The sequence below is a fragment of the Onychostruthus taczanowskii genome, unplaced genomic scaffold (assembly GCF_017590055.1).
Source record: "Onychostruthus taczanowskii isolate IOZ18803 unplaced genomic scaffold, ASM1759005v1 scaffold55, whole genome shotgun sequence".
Taxonomy (NCBI): Eukaryota; Metazoa; Chordata; class Aves; order Passeriformes; family Passeridae; genus Onychostruthus; species Onychostruthus taczanowskii.
The window spans coordinates 2,183,310-2,199,225 of NW_024503124.1; the positions used below are offsets into that span (position 1 = coordinate 2,183,310).

Here is a 15,916-nt window from a genome sequence, read left to right on the forward strand (position 1 = left end):
TCTGAATAGGGGTGGGATTGAAGAATAATCTGTTCATCCAGCCTTTGAGAGACACTGCTGAAATGTTCTCTTCAGTATATTTGTGTATTTATATATTAAAAGAGGTTAAAAGTATGGAAAAGTCTGTTTTGCAGTGGAAAAGTGGAGCAAAACTTGAGCTTCTGTCTTCCTCTGAATGATGAATTTGGGTTTTTTATTTGTTGACTGTGATACCTGGTAAATGGAAGTTGGTTTTTTTATTCTCTAAATGTGTTTTTATTGCTTGAGTTAATTTTAATTTTTTTCTTTAAACAGGATATTTCTGCTCAAGAAAGCAATATATTAGGGGCGTTCTGTGATATGAATGTAAGTTGTCCACTTTTAAATAGGTGCACATTTCCTAGAAACTTAAAATAACCATGTTCTATGGATTTGTGTTACACTCACGTAGCTTTTGAATTTCCTCTCTGTCTCAATGACCTAGTGCTGATTCTTGTGCTGGTTTTTGACCCTTTCTAGGATGTAGAAGTACCATTGCACTTGCTTCGTTACGTGTGTCTGTTCTGTGGGAAAAACGGCCTTTCCCTCATGAAGGATTGTTTTGAGTACGGAACCCCCGAGACGCTGCCGTTCCTCATAGCACATGCATTTATCACAGTGGTGTCCAATGTAAGTATTCCCCTTCAACTCCTCTGCTTAAACACCACAAATAAAAGGAATCTGAAGGCTCCAAGAACTCCCTGGGACCAGGCAGGGATAAAAAGGCTGTGAGTTATCCACGTTGGGAATGAGGTTTGCTCACGCACGGGGCGTTTTGTTATCCAAGCCCTCTGCATCTCCTGGCAGCACACGAGGAGTTTTGCAAGTTGTACCTAGATGGGAAGATTGTAACAGCCCCCAAAGATACTTCAAAGAATGTTGTCAGAGGCCATTTCTGTCCCTGAAATTGTGCCTTGGAAGTGGTTTTAGTTTCTTCAGGGTATTTTAACTTCTTAGCTATTCCCTGTGAGGCACAGAGGAAAAGCCTGTGGATTTTTTTTCTCTTCAATTTCCTGTGATTTTATACCATTATACACATTTGCAGCATAGAGGTAATCATCTTTTTTCCCCACTTAGTTTTAGAATGCATATCCTCCATCATGTCTGCATTTTGAAATCACAGGGATTTTTGATTGGCAGAATTACGAATTGATTTTAGTGGAGATTTGAAGAAAATTGATGCTAAAAATAAAACCCAGTCTCTGAAAGAAGGACATATGAAGACTTAATGTAATGTCAGGATAAAAGTTGTGACCTGTCTTGTGGATGGGCAAAAAGAGTACCAGAAGTTTGTTATACCTTGTACAGAGTGAGTTTGACATGATTTTGACACTGATTGCAATTTGAAACACTTCAGATCAGATCCTTCCTCCCACACATCTTCCTTCCTTCCTCATCGCTGTTACTGCCCAGCCAGGAGGATGTTGTGGGGGAGCCAGTGCTTGAAATCAGCCTGGTGTGGGGGTCTGTGTCCCACTCTGCTGATCTTCAGGGATCAGTTTAATTCCTGACCTGCAGCTCAGAGAGCAGATGGGTGAGGCCATGATCTGCTCAGTTCCTTTCCTCCTGCATGGCAGGGCTGTGCAGCACCTCTGCTTGTTTGCTTGGGAGAGCTGTTCTCAGTTTGTGAGATCTGTTCTCTGCTGGCCCTTTTTGTGTGAGCTGATGGGTTCTTCACCTCCAGCTGCTGCCAGTGCAGTCCTCATCAAACCATCTGCTGAAAATGTGTGTTCTTGGAGCTTACTGTGCTTCAGAAGGACATTTTGGAACCAAACTTTTTTTGTGAGAAGGGGCAAAGCTGCTTGAATAATGAGTGGTGTGATAGGTCCCTATCACACCAGCATGTTTTTAAACCAGCATTCTGACTGCAAATCCCATTTCCTGAGTCTCCTACATCAGTGCAACTGCCTTTCTTCATTGTCCTTTTTAGAAGTCTTTATTTTTCTCCACATAAATGATTTTCTTTATTCTTAGTGATGTGCCCTGTTCCAAAATACTTCTCAGCAAAGTTTCTCGTTTCAGATATTTACTTAGCACCTTTGCATTTCTCTTTGGTTCTAGTAGGTAACCTGTTAAGCTCTCTCTTGCAGCAGTTTTAGATGAGTTCTGTGGCTGAACCTGGCAGATAAAATGAAATTCAACCCAAACCATGACCAAAAGTACTGTTTCTTCAGCCTCTTCCAGCACTGCAGTTTTTTCCATTCAACAAGCATCTTTCTTTTGAACTCTGGCTTTGCTGACAAATCTGTGTGAGTTGAGGAAAGCAGTTTAAAAAAATTGTATTTAGATTTTATTTTTATGTGTCAGTTCACTACAGAAGGTATAAAAAAATGGTCTACATGTAATGTGCTTTATTCATCCACTTGCTGCATTTTGGTATCACTCAGTGTACTTGGAAGCACAAGTACAGAGTGCTGCTGCCTTTTAAATGCATTATATTTATTATAGCCAAATGAGGCAGCTAATTTTTTGGACAAAATACATTTTACCTTGCCAATATTAAAAAAAGAAGATATTTCTCCACCTCTATAATGATGCATGAACTTAGGATTTTGATGTAATATTTCTCTTCCCCTGTTTTTATATCATTTCACTGTACAATTCATAGAACTTAGGTAAATATAAATAATGGAATAAATGTGTCTGATTGTGAACCAATGTACCAAACTCCACTAAAACCAAAAGAATCCTTCACAAAACTGAACAAGATAGTGGTGGTCTGAGCAAGAACTCTGCTAATCTGCCTTGGTTTTATCCCAACACATTTGATTTTATGAGATATAGATATTTATTCCAGTAATAGCTCTGCAGTGTCAATTACCTTGTTCCCAATGTGTAGAGCCAGCCCACAGTGTGTAGTAACCCTTAAATACAATTTCACAGCTGTGGTAACCCTTGAAAATTAAATAGCAGTTAAGTAGCCATTCTTGTAAAGATTCCTTGAAATATCCATGCTGGAATTTTTCTCAAGTCTGTAAGATGGAGTTCTTTAGCCACTACCTTCTGGAAATTAATTACCTCTGGTAAACGGGAAATAATAGGAAAAAAACTCTGAAACTTGAGAACAGAAGAGATGTAGTGAATACTTTGTCTTAAAAGCAGGTGGAAGCAAAAGGTGATGTGATTTTATGTTTTGTCACTTTACAGATGCTAGTTGTCATTTTATATATTTTTTTAATGTTGTTTTAACAAGTTAGTATGCAAATGTGAATCCATGTTCAAAATCACAATTTGACTTGTAACATGGGAAATGATGCTTTAATTGAATTCTGAGGCTGAAGGTTGTGTGCAATGCAAGTTTACAAATGCATGATTTCAGCTTAGGAGTAGGAACTAATACAGAGTGAAGGTTACTGTGAACAGTGAAAGCTATAAAAACAAAATGATAGAAACATTTCATACTTTTATTTCACAAAGAAATGTATTTTCTTTGGTGTTTTACACTTCATACTTGAAGCAGAGTACGTGGTATTACTATTGTGATTACACAATTTGATTTTTATCTTTGTCCCCCCCTGCGTTTCCTTGTCAAAATGTTATTTAAGTCCTGTTTCTAGCACAAGCATCTTCTAGTGACACTTTGTATCTTTGGGATGTTAGCATTTTTTTCCTTCTTGGGGCTGCCAGTTGGATCGAAAGCTTATTCCAAGTGTGGTCTTTTTTTTTGCAGTGGGAAGATTTGGCTGGTTTGTCTTGCAAAGTAGGTTATATTGTTACTGTGCAGTGCTTGTTGCCTTGTTAAAAGTAAGCCTGCAAATATTTTTGTCAGAACTGCCTCAAAAAGTTCCTTGGCAAATGCTGGAAATGTTGAAAAGAAGCTGCTGAGAAGTTTGACTGCAGCCTAATATTTTTCTCTCCTGACAAGAAGGAATATATACATTTTCTGCATATGGAATTGAGTCCTTAGGCAGAATTTCTTGCATCAGCTGCAAAGCTGAAATTCTTTTAAGAGCAGAGGTGGGGATGCAGAGGGCCCTGAGTGAGTGACGGGGCTGCTTTTCACAAGGGCTGTGCAAAGTGCACGTGATTGAATTTACATTGAATTTACGTGGGCAGGAGCAGCAGCTGCTGCTGCTTCAGCTGTGCTCCATCCCTTACCTGGCACGGAGTAACAGGTCTAACAGGCTCTGAATTCCTTTTTGAAATGCAGATGCCACTTCTTGACTTTGCCTCTGGAAATCCTTTGGTTGCTGCTTTTCCTCACAGTGGTGCTGAGTAGCTGGTTTGGGGTTTTTTTTGGTTTTTTTTTTCCCTGCGTTTATTTTCTTCCTGCATTCAGCTTTGCAAAGGTGGTAAAGGCAGAATGGTAAATATGAGAAATGCAAATATGGTAGTGAAAAACTGTGCTTAATCACTGCTTATAAAACATCTTATTTTATGAGATATGTAAGCCCTAAGAAGCAAAACAAAACAAATCAAAGAGTGTTACTTGATTTAGGAGTGGTTTGCAAGGAACTGAAAGAATGGAATAATTTTCATGTAAATTTTTAAAGAAAAAGGAAAAAAAAAAAACACAAGGCTGAGTATAGCAGGTTTTCCTACTGAAGAAATGACAGAAAATACAAAATACAAAAATACACCTGGGCAGTATGATGCTATTCATACAAAGTGTGTAGTAGCAGTTTTTCCTACTGAAGAAATGACAAAATAAAAAAATACACCTGGGCAGTATGATGCTATTCATACAAAGTGTGTATTTTCCAGCTGACTAGCAGGAAAGATGCAAATCTTCTTTATAAGTCAAAAAAGCATTCCTCAGGTACCAGTTTGAAAAATCAGAAATGAAGAAGTTGAACAAAAACCACCAAGAAAGCCTTTTTTAAAGTGGTGTTGCACGTGCAAATGTACCAACAGTATTTCAGTTTTTGACCATTCTCTTTAAATGTCATTAATGAAATCTTTATTTATGTTTTTGCATTATAGATCAGAATATGGCTACACATCCCTGCTGTCATGCAGCACATTATACCCTTTAGGACTTATGTTATCAGGTAAAATTTTATTTTAAGAATTTTTCTTGTGGGACTTTTTGTCAGCACCTATTTGTAATTGCAGCTGCTACTTTTAATTGTACAGGTTGTTGCTCTATAATTTCAACAAGGAGGGTGGAGGTAATGTTTAGAGTTAGTTTGGGCAGCTCCTTGCATCTGATTTCGGTATCAATGAGATCAATCTTGTTAAGAGCATTGTGAGTGTGACATCAGCCCCATTCTGACATGTTGGGCTGGGTCCAGTTGTACTCCAGTCTTCCCTCACTGTGACATCTTCATAAAACTACACCAAGTTTGCAGTGAGATGCTGGAAGTACAAGGGCAATGTGCAGTCACTGAGATTTCAGACCCTGAGTTTGAGCACAGCTTCACATTCTGATGTTCTGGATTTCCAGCTGGCAGGAGCTGAAGTGTGATCAAAAGTCTGCTCGCACTTTTGTGGAGCTAAATATATCCAGTCCCAAAGATTTGCTTTATATCAAGCTGTCTATCATGAAAATAACACTTTCAATTTGAAGTACTTGCAAGGGTATTTAATTATACAAGCAATTTGTTTTTATTGGCTTTCTCAGGACAATAGAAACATTTCAGTGAGCTGCTGATGAAATTATCTCTGTGTGTGTATCTGCCTGGAGGTGGAGGGGTGTGGTCACAGCTAATTCCCATTCCAGTGGCCCAACATAAAATTTTCCTGGTGCAGGCCACTGCTTTTGCATAGACCCACAGCTCCTTCAAGGCTCTGGGTTTCCTCTAACTAATATTAGAAATGTGCTTATACTGCTCATAGCAAAAAATGGGCCTTTACATATTATTCTGTCCTAACTATATCAGTGTAAAATAACACTCAACAAAAATAATTACATTGGCAGCAAACAGGGTCCCAGAACAATGAGACTGGGAATTGGTTCATATTTTAAAATGGTCTGGTTTTTTATTGACTGTAAAAATTTAAGTACTGACTTGGCTGTCAGTCTGTTTTCCTATACTGTGGTTTCTACTAAAATGATACCAGCAGAGAGAAGAGTATTTTGATGTTTTATTAAAACACATCACTCTTGAGTTACAGTCCAGCCATGTGCTCTCCTTTAATGCTGATGTGTGATCTTTGAAATCTTCCAAAGGTAATTATTAATCATGAGGCAGTCAAGAGAGGGCAGGCAGAGGATTTTCAAGTGCTTGTCTCTGTACATATTCCATTAATGCTTGTTGGTGTACCTGGGAATTTGGTCATGAGCCTTCCCTGTCTTCTTGCAATGTATGGAAATGAAAAAGAGCATTGAGGGATCAGCAGTTAGGGTTAGGCTGATGATAAGGAACTACTTGAGGGAGACAGAATAACACATCCTGTAGTTGTTGCTGCTAATCCTTGCTTGTCATCCTATAATGCTTAAAACATTTTCTATTTTATAACTGTAGGTGCAACTGGGGTCACTGGAACGAATAGAAGATTTTTTTTTGGGTCCTCATGTCTTCCTCTTTACCCATTAGAATATTTGATTTGTAGTGTGATTTGTCAGCAGCTTCTTGCCATAAATAATGCCCCTGATGTCTGTTTGTAGAATTTACAATAGATTTACATCAATCAGAAAGATAACACTTAGGATACATCCATGGAAAATCCAGCTTGGAGCAGGAAGGTGATGTTCTCCCAGTTTTTATTTTTCACAGCTGAATCCTGATGGGATCTGAGGTTTCTCAGTGTTACGAAATCCAGGGCTTTTTTAGTAAAGGTTTGCTTAGGGAGTGGGACTGAAGCTTGGAGGCCATATAACAAAAATAAGCTCTGGTGCTGCACCTTTAAGTGGGACAGAAGTGAACACAGATGCCTCCAGGGAAGGATGACTCTCCTGATGGATGCAGCTCACCCCACGTGGTTGTCAAACTTACAGATCTTGGCTTAGCAGCTTGGGTCTCTGGGTCTCCATCTGCTTTTACTTCAGGAAAAAGACAGAAAAAAAGGGGACACAATCCTGGGCACAGCAACACAGAACCTTCTAAAGAAATCCTGCAGAGCTTCTGCTGCCCTGCAAACTGTGAGGCTTTGGAGAGGTTTTAGTCCAGAAGGAGCTCCTGGGGCTCTGATTTAGTTCCAGTTGCTTCTGCTGTAGATTCCTTGCAGGAAGTGCATTTTGCAGGGCTGACCAGCAAAGAGAGACAGGCACCTCAGCAGCACTTTTTATTGGCTGAGGTTACCCTCATGTTATGGTAATTTGTACAAGGAGTGGGTGAAGGGAACAGCAAAGTGTGTATTGGTAGAGAGGAGACCACTGCTAGAATTTCCAGAGATCATGGACACAATCCTGTCATTATTGCTGCCACTAGAAAAAGATGAATAAATGTTATTTTCTGCCTGGCCAGTGGAGCACACTCTCATTGCCTCTGAAGGGCCTGTGTTTTAAAGCAGTTTAGGAAAGAAATCAAGGATTAAGTTTAAAATTACATGAAATAAAATTTACATCTTTCAGTAACGAAGCAAAGTGATTTTGACCTCCTCACAAGGAAGCTCTTACTGATCCTAATACCTTAGAATTCTGCATTTAAAATTGCAAAATTCCCATTAAATGAGACTTCCAAAAGTGACTCAAGAAAGTAAGTCCTGCCTTACTGCAGTTATAAATGAGGGTGGATTGATGATGTCTGTTTATGAGCAAAGACATTGGTTCCATGTCTTCTGCCTCAAGATCAGAGGTGAGAGATGCTCTGTGGAGTTCCAGATCCTGGATGTCTCAGGGGTGCAGGAGCTCTCAGCAGGGCTGTTTTGAAGACTGTTTTTTTTCAGTGCTGAGGCTGTTGGCTGAAAGTGCCATGGAGAGTTCTGTCCTGCACAAAGTGCATCAGTCCCTCTGCCCAGGAGTGTGTTTGGTACCACCCCTTTTCTGCTCCCATCCCCTTCCTCCTGTCTCCTGCTTGGGGATGGATCTGGAGACATTTTTTGTGAAGGATTCCTGTCTCTGCCCCAGTTAAGCAGAAACAGATCAATCTGTGCTGGAGAGGGAGTTCCAGGTGGCAGTGGATCCTGGGTGGCTGTGGCACAGGGCACACACGGCACTGGGATGTGCAGAGCAAGTGGAAGCTCCAAGCAATTCCTGATCCGTGATGCTTCCCATAGAAAATGCAGCTGAAAGAACTAAAATTGCTCTCCTGTATTAAAAATATTCATCTTAAGATGGGGTTTATGGGAGTACCCAAGACCACTCCTTGCACAACATGTCGTAAAAACCTCTTGCAATGAGCCTTGAAGGTTTTAATCACAAAAAAATATTTGCCTCCTCCAAAAATCTGAAAATTTCAAGTAAAAACAACAGATAAGTCAGAAGACAATAACCAGACACTTCAGGAGAACTGACTCATTCTGCTGGATGCCCTTTTGCAGATGTGGTCCAAAGGAGTCAGATTAAGGGAAAAAAAGATGATTTCACAGCTGAGCAGCTGAAGTCCTGAAGCATAAGATGTGATTGTAAGCACTACATTAGCATGGAACTGTGTGTTTAAAACTGAGCTCTCTGTCCCCAAGTACAGCAAAGTGAAATAAGTTAAGTGGGTTAAAAGTGATGTTTAAAAAATTAGAAGTAGATACTGTACATTATTTCATTATTTTAAGCATGCCAGAGTGGGAGGAAGGTCTTGTAGTATGTGGAGTATCCTTCCTGCAGTTGTATAAAAAAGTCACATTTTATTCTGAAAGTCTCATTTAGGCAAAAACTCCAGATTAAATAGATTACACAAGTCCTGGCATATCATTCATCTCTTCCTTGAAGACAATGCTCATCAGACTCAAGAAGATAAAAATGTAGGAATTAAAAAAATAATGAAGGACAGAATGGAAGCTATTATTAAGCCATTATATGAGTCAGTCACACATTCACATTTCTATACTATCTATACAGTTCTGATCCTTCCATCCTGCAGATAATAACAGAACTACCTCGGTGGTAGGAAGGGTGACAAAGAAGGTGGCAATAAAAAATTTACATTGAGAGGTGGAGAGACAGAGTCTAGGACTTTTTTTGACAGGGCAATTCATACCATGTATGAATGATATGAAGATAACAAGTAGGAAATGGTAATTCACAGGTTTTTAAAAACAAGGAATGGAGAACATGCCACCCAATTGTCAGGTTGCGGATGGAAGAAATGAAAGGAGTTTGTTTTTCACTCAAGCATAATTGTCAAACTGACTGGCACAGGTTAATGAGAAAGCCAAAAGTATAAATAGAAAGAGATAAATGAATTCCCAGTAGTAGATAGGTTCATCCATATTTTTATACATGGGATAAATCTTTAATCTGCTTTTAGAGGGGCTATTTTGGGTTAAACAGACCTTTCCCTTGCTCCACTGTTCTTACATGAGGCAATGCAGCAAATTTACAGGTAATCAGTGTAGGGGAAGGTGTGAGTTAATTGCCAGTGCTAGGTAAAGATCTCTTTTTTGTTAATAGTAATGTTATACCTCTAAAAACATGAAGTGTCATTGATGCAGACAGGTTTAAGCCATTGCATCTTTGCACAATAAAAAAGGTGTGGCCTACTTGGCAAGTTTCTGTGGTTTTAATCTTTGTAGTAAAGATAGGATCATGTTTGATTTATGACCAGTGTAGTGGTGCCAATAAATTTTCTAGTGTTGGCTGCCGTTACACTTCCTAGAGAGGAGTTTGCCATCTTCTGCTTCTTTTTAGGTTAGAAAACTCTGTTGTGTTAAAAACTGTGTGGTAACAAGTGCTCTGTTCTCTGTAGCTTGCTTTGGGGCCTTGGCAAAACAGAAGATACTATTAAAGTACTTCTGTAGCTATGAAAATGCACCTACACCATAGTTCCACTTATTCTAAAGTGCAGTTTTTTTTAACAACACATTCTCAGTATCATAATAAAGAAAATATGACACAAGTCTGATTCAGGTTCAAACTGTGGATGTAATGTGAATTGTATAAATGAAAGTAGGTTTAGACTGATAATGCTGCATTAAAATAAGAAATGTTCTATTTTATAAACTATATTCATGTAGTTACTTCACCAGACATTGTAGTATGAGGAAGATTTCAGGTCCAAGTCCTGTTCCAGAAATTAAGTGAAGCCACCAAAGCTCCTTCCCTTTGTGTATGTAGGTGTGTCCATGCCCCTGCTCAGTGCATGCAAACACTCCTCTGTCCTTTGTAAAGTGAGGGAGTTTGTGGGATGTGTTTGGACGTGTCTGAGATCTTTAGAAATGCTTCACTGAACTGATTTGATGGGAATTATGGACACAGAAAAGCTCTGGGAACCAGACCTGATGAGACTTTGCATATGAAAATTGGAAGATGAAAATGGGTCTGATATTGCTGAGAGTTGCAGAATCATGAAGGTTGGAAAACACCCCTGAGATGGAGTCCAGCCTTGCCATGCTCACCCCTAAACCATGTCCCCAGGTGCCACTTCTGCCCTTTTTTTGGGCAGGGATGGCAACTGTGAAACATCCATTTCCAGGGATGGCAACTCTGAAATCCCACAACTCTGTACCTGCTTAGGGTGTGGGAGCTTAATTGTGGCCTCTGTTCTTTCATTCACTGCCTCTCCCATAAAAGAACTGCTCAATATTTCATTTGCTGTTGGCACAGCTGGACAGAGATGCTGGATGTCCCTTTGTCAGTAGGGCAGGGCACACAGGATGGTGGCTGGCACACAAGTGCTGTCATCACTGTTTGCTGATGACAAATCACCTCATTAGCTAATCACAAATGATTGTTTGGTAACACAGACCAGGACGTTTTCTCCTCAGAGTGAGACTGTCTCACCTGTGTGCAGGTTAAAGGCAGGGCACTGGCTCAGCTCTGCAGCTGCACTTTTCCAATGAATGTTCCCTCTCCATCCCTGCTTTGCTGCTCTTCAGAGCTCATAGCACAGAAGCAGCATTTTCTTGCCAGAACTTGATTTCCAGTGCTCCACACAAGAGGGCAAATTTCACAACAAAGAGCAGGGAAGGATCTGATTGCCTTGGCCTGGAATGGTCCTGCTTTTGTCCTCCTGTTGCTGATCTGTGATTCCTGTCTGCATCTCCAGTCTCTGGGATTATTTGCACTCAAGTCTCTTTTCTCTGTTTGACAGTGTTAAGTATCATTTAAGTGTGTTTATTTTAAGGCCTCTAGACAAGAGCTGTGGAAAAGAACCATCATCTAAATAAGAATCACAGCCTGTAATTTTGCTTTTGACAAAAAAGTACTGATGTTTATATGATGTAAATGCAAAGGAATGGTGCATAAATCTGGTTAAGTGTAGTTTAATATCTTGTGTGTTTTTTAAAAGATTCATGCATCTATTTGGCCAGTCTCCAAGGAGAGATCCAGGCTTAGGCTGTCAAACAAATGGATTTTTAACACATTTCTGTGTAGTTAAATCTAGTTTGGATGTAGCTGAAACTTCAAAACCCTGAAAAAAGCAGAAAAAATTAATTATACTGACTTTGTATGCATGTACCTTTCACTGTGCCATCTTTAATGGCATCAAAATAAGCTCAGGAAGGCTTGTTTCTAAACATTTTTGTGTTACACATTCACTTAGAAGAAATTCTCGGTTGTGTTGGTGTTTTGTATGTGAACTTTATTGGCATTTCACTACAGATTTTGTGTATTGGTCTTCTGAGGTTCCACCACCTTCTCTATATTAGCTTTTGTAAGCATTTCTTAATGCTTTCCATTTGAAGAAATTAGTGTTGCAACTCATTGTGCAGGCTTAGAAGACTGCAAGAGAAAGGACTTAAGCAAAGTTTTTCAGCAATTTACTTTGAAAACTATTATACATATTTCTGGTTTTCCTTGGTGTTTTTCATTAACTGGTGCCAACTTTTAATGGTGGTATTGTAAGACTGAGTGATCTTAGAGCTGTTGGAAATCCATCTTTGCTTTAATCAAGATGGCTCCAGGAATGTTGTAGTTTGTGTCATAGTTTGTTTTTCTTGCACTTGTCATTTCCCCAGGTATTTGTGTAAACTGTCAGACCAGGAATTGCGGCAGAGCGCGGCCCGGAACATGGCAGATCTAATGTGGAGCACAGTGAAAGAGCCCTTGGATACAGCCTTGTGTTTTGATAAAGAAAGTCTTGATCTTGCATTCAAATACTTCATGTCACCAACTCTGACAATGAGATTGGCTGGGCTGAGCCAAATAACAGTAAGAACTTTTTAAAAATCACAATGATGTTCGCAGAAAATGTTTCTTGTTGCAATTGATGATTTACAGGCTTTTTTGATTTTTTTTTAAGTGTGAAAGCAGCAGGATCCTCTTACATACAGCCTTAGGAAATGACAGCCATGGTGGTGAGAGTAGGGTGTGCTGGGAGCTGCCTCCAAGTGGTGCCTGTGTTGTGCACCATATGGAACAGGCTCACGTTACCTGAACAATTCACATGCTGAACAGCACCCTTAGAACTGGGCTTTGTGACAGCTGGGTTGAAATGGAGCCCCTTGCCACAGCAATATTTGGTGTTGAGAAAGGCTTTTAATCTGTTTGCATTTTTAGTTTTGCAGCATCTTGACCCTGCTGCAATTAGCTGCTGCTTTGTATTGCCCAAACCTCGTTTTCTGTTCGTTAGTGCAGTCTGCTTCTCCAGAGAGAGCATTTCTCATTAGCAGAAGGCTGAATTGAAGAGGTAAATACATACAGCATCAAATAGAAAACAATTACAACTAAAAAACATCCCCATCTTTTCCTTTCCCATGGAAATGCTCCACGTTGCACCTGGCAAGATACAGTGGGCATTCTTGATTTGTCATTGCTGCCTATAACCATAAAGAAACAGTCCCACAGGAGGGCAAAAGTGAAGTTTTTTATCCATCTGAGCTTTGTCAGTTTTGTGTTTTCTGAACATATTTGGCCTTCTCTCTTCTGATGATGTGTCACTGACTACAAGTTTACTCCCTTTCCCATGGAAATGCTCCATGTTGCACCTGGGCATTCTTGATTTGTCATTGCTGCCTATAACCATAAAGAAACAGTCCCACAGGAGGGCAAAAGTGAAGTTTTTTATCCATCTGAGCTTTGTCAGTTTTGTGTTTTCTGAACATATTTGGCCTTCTCTCTTCTGATGATGTGTCACTGACTACAAGTTTACTTAAACTTGATTTTGCTTCTCACTGTAGCTATATGTAGAAGTGCCCTCAATTTAATAAATGGCAATTTAAAAAGATGTGTAAGTACTTTTAATCAGATTTTTGCTGGCTTTTACCCAAAGTAAATATTTATTTACATACAGGTAACTTACTAGGTTATAAAAACAGGCTGTGAACTACATCCACCACTATAATTGATATTAAAAATCTGTTTCCACTTTTACATAGTTCCAATTACATTAGATTTCAGTTCCTATAAATACTTCCCTTTGGTTTTATACAGTTCTCCTTGTTCAGCTACCAGTGTGTGGTTTTTTGTTTATCCTTGCCAAAACAAAGTCTGAAAATAAGAATTCTTCAGCTGCTTTATTTTTTCAGGCATCTAGCTCATTTGAGGGAGTGTGAAGTTGTGTTAAGTAGTTATATGTTTTCACCTGTTGTGATTGATGAATATTGCTGTAAAAATGAGACTTTTTAAAGAACAGACATGTGTTACCAGAAGAAAAATTTTACTGTATTTTTAGACTGAAGCAAATAGTTTTCAAATTGAATATTGTAAGCTAATTTATGCTAATAAGTTACTGAGTCTGGGTTTTTTATGTGAATAGTCTTTAAAACTGCTCTGGAGTACTGAGACAATTTATTCTTCTTTCTCATTCAAAACATAGAAAGTTTTATTTTTGTTGTTACCTTGTTTCTCTTCCATTTCATCTCTCAGTCGCCTGTTGAGGTGGTTCAGCTCCAAAACCAGGATGTTATTTTCCTATCCTTTGGTGCCTGGCTCTGGAGATGAACCCAGGGACAGCTTTTTATGCTGAGCTTTCTCTGCTGAAGCCTTTCCACCTTTGTGTCCTTTAGCACTGCCACATTTGTCTTGCATCAGCACAGGTGCCTTTAGTTTCTTACCATGTTTCATAGATAGTAAAAAATGGAAAAAGGATTTTTCCCCTCTGGCATTCAAGGAAACAAAACTTGAAGTGAAAAACCAGTTAGGAGGTGAGGGAGAGCAAGGTGTTGCAAACTGTCCCACGTGTGCTTTGTCTTGTGCTGCTGGGGCAGAATTCTGAGAGTTTAGTTCAGGTTACTGGGAAAATTGTTTGCAAATCCCAGTATGAAAAAACAGTCTTTGTCAGAATTGCTTTGGAGAAGGATTTGGTATTGTGGGAGATGTTGATCAGTGGTGAGCCTGCATTTAATACTGGTGATAGGAGCAGCTCAAGACTGTCACTCTTTCAAAATATTTTCATTTGGAGGTGAATCTTAAGAAGTTGTGGGAGGTGTTGATCAATGGTGAGCCTGCATTTAAAACTGGTGATAGGAGCAGCTCAAGACTCTGTCACTCTTTCAAAATATTTTCATTTGGAGGTGAATCTTAAGAAAAATCAGTGAGCTTCCACTGTGTTGTTTGACCCAGCTCTAATTTCCACTCCTAAATGTGTGTCATTTGAAATTCTCTGTTAGAAACCACTCCATTAATAATTGTGTGGTCAGGCTCTCACGTCTCACCAATTTCAGTGCATGTTTACCAGTTTGGTTTTTCCCTCCCTGAAGATTGTTGAGATTGGACAGAAATAACTTTTGAGACGTCTTTGCACACAGAGTTATTGAGAAGATTAGTGAATTCACCTGAATTAGAGTGCATGTACTAGACTTAAACGAGAGAGTAAATATTTTGACAAAGTTACGCAACAAGTTTAATTTTAACTTCAGAAATTCACATTACTGTGCCTTCCATTTTTATTTTTTTTTAAATAAGATGCCAAGTAAGGTCTATTACATAATTTAAACTATTTTTTTAAAATATTGTGTATATGTAAAAATTGGATACAGAGTCATTGATGCTGAGGGAAGAAGTAGAAAAGAGATGTAAAACTTTTAACAGGCTGGTTTTTTCCTCTGTAATGTCTTACATTTTAGAGCTTGGACATGTTTGAAAGCTTCATTTCCTGTAAAAATATGTGGTTTTCATTCTCTAATTTTGTCTAAACAACTTACTTAAAAACATATAAAAGTCCTATAGTGTCACTAATACTATTTTGAAATATAAGAAAACTGCCTTACCAAATATTTGGATAAAATTGTAATTTTTTTTTCTTCCTTTTTCTAACTGTAGAATCAACTTCATACCTTCAATGATGTGTGTAATAATGAGTCATTAGTTTCAGACACAGAAACGTAAGTAGGCACCTTATTCTGAATACTTCAAGTGTTTTATATGATTGCAGTTCTTCTCTGTTGTTGTTATGGATTATGCACTGTGGGGGGAGCAGTGATAATCTGAGACATTTATTAGAAATATTCTAATCAGGGGGTTAATAAATGGTTTTAAGTGATAACTGTAAAATATTTCTAAATGTTTCTGGTTTGTTTTTTTTTTTTAATTAAAATATGGAATTAAGGTAAGCTTTAGAAAAACATAGATACTGAAATAATAAATACCTATAATGGCCAATTATTTCCATGGTAATATATAAATAAGAACCAGCTAATTCATATCCAATTCATATCATTTTTGCCATCTTCTCATTTCTCTGGATTATTTGTTTAACCAAGACTTGTATTGCCATCACTGGCTCCCAAACTTGTTAGTTTTCCACCCAGTTTGTGAGAAAGTGCTAGTGTTGTTTTTTTCCTTCAAAGTACTTATTTGTGTAACTCAGATGTGTTGGAGCACTTTTAGAGGAACTCACATAAATCTGCAAGAAGATTCACCTGTGGGATTGAATTCCAGCCAGGAAATGTATTCACTTCTGTAGTAACTCTAAACTTAATGGTAGAACTGTCAAGAATTTAAATTAAAAATGTGTATTTTGGTAGTTGAAATAACTGT

General features: G+C 38.6%; 1 protein-coding gene across 12 annotated transcripts in view; it reads left to right on the forward strand.

Moving 5' to 3' along the window:
- The window catches only part of USP34 (ubiquitin specific peptidase 34), a 111,919-nt gene that overhangs the window by 26,010 nt on the left and 69,993 nt on the right, over nt 1–15,916 (forward strand). For all 12 annotated transcript variants that reach the window (XM_041417170.1, XM_041417176.1, XM_041417174.1 and 9 more), the window contains exons 4-8: nt 295–345; nt 499–648; nt 4,942–5,009; nt 11,956–12,148; nt 15,200–15,261. In XM_041417170.1, coding sequence (XP_041273104.1) covers nt 295–345; nt 499–648; nt 4,942–5,009; nt 11,956–12,148; nt 15,200–15,261 — 524 coding nt within the window. The remainder of the gene's footprint in view (nt 1–294; nt 346–498; nt 649–4,941; nt 5,010–11,955; nt 12,149–15,199; nt 15,262–15,916) is intronic.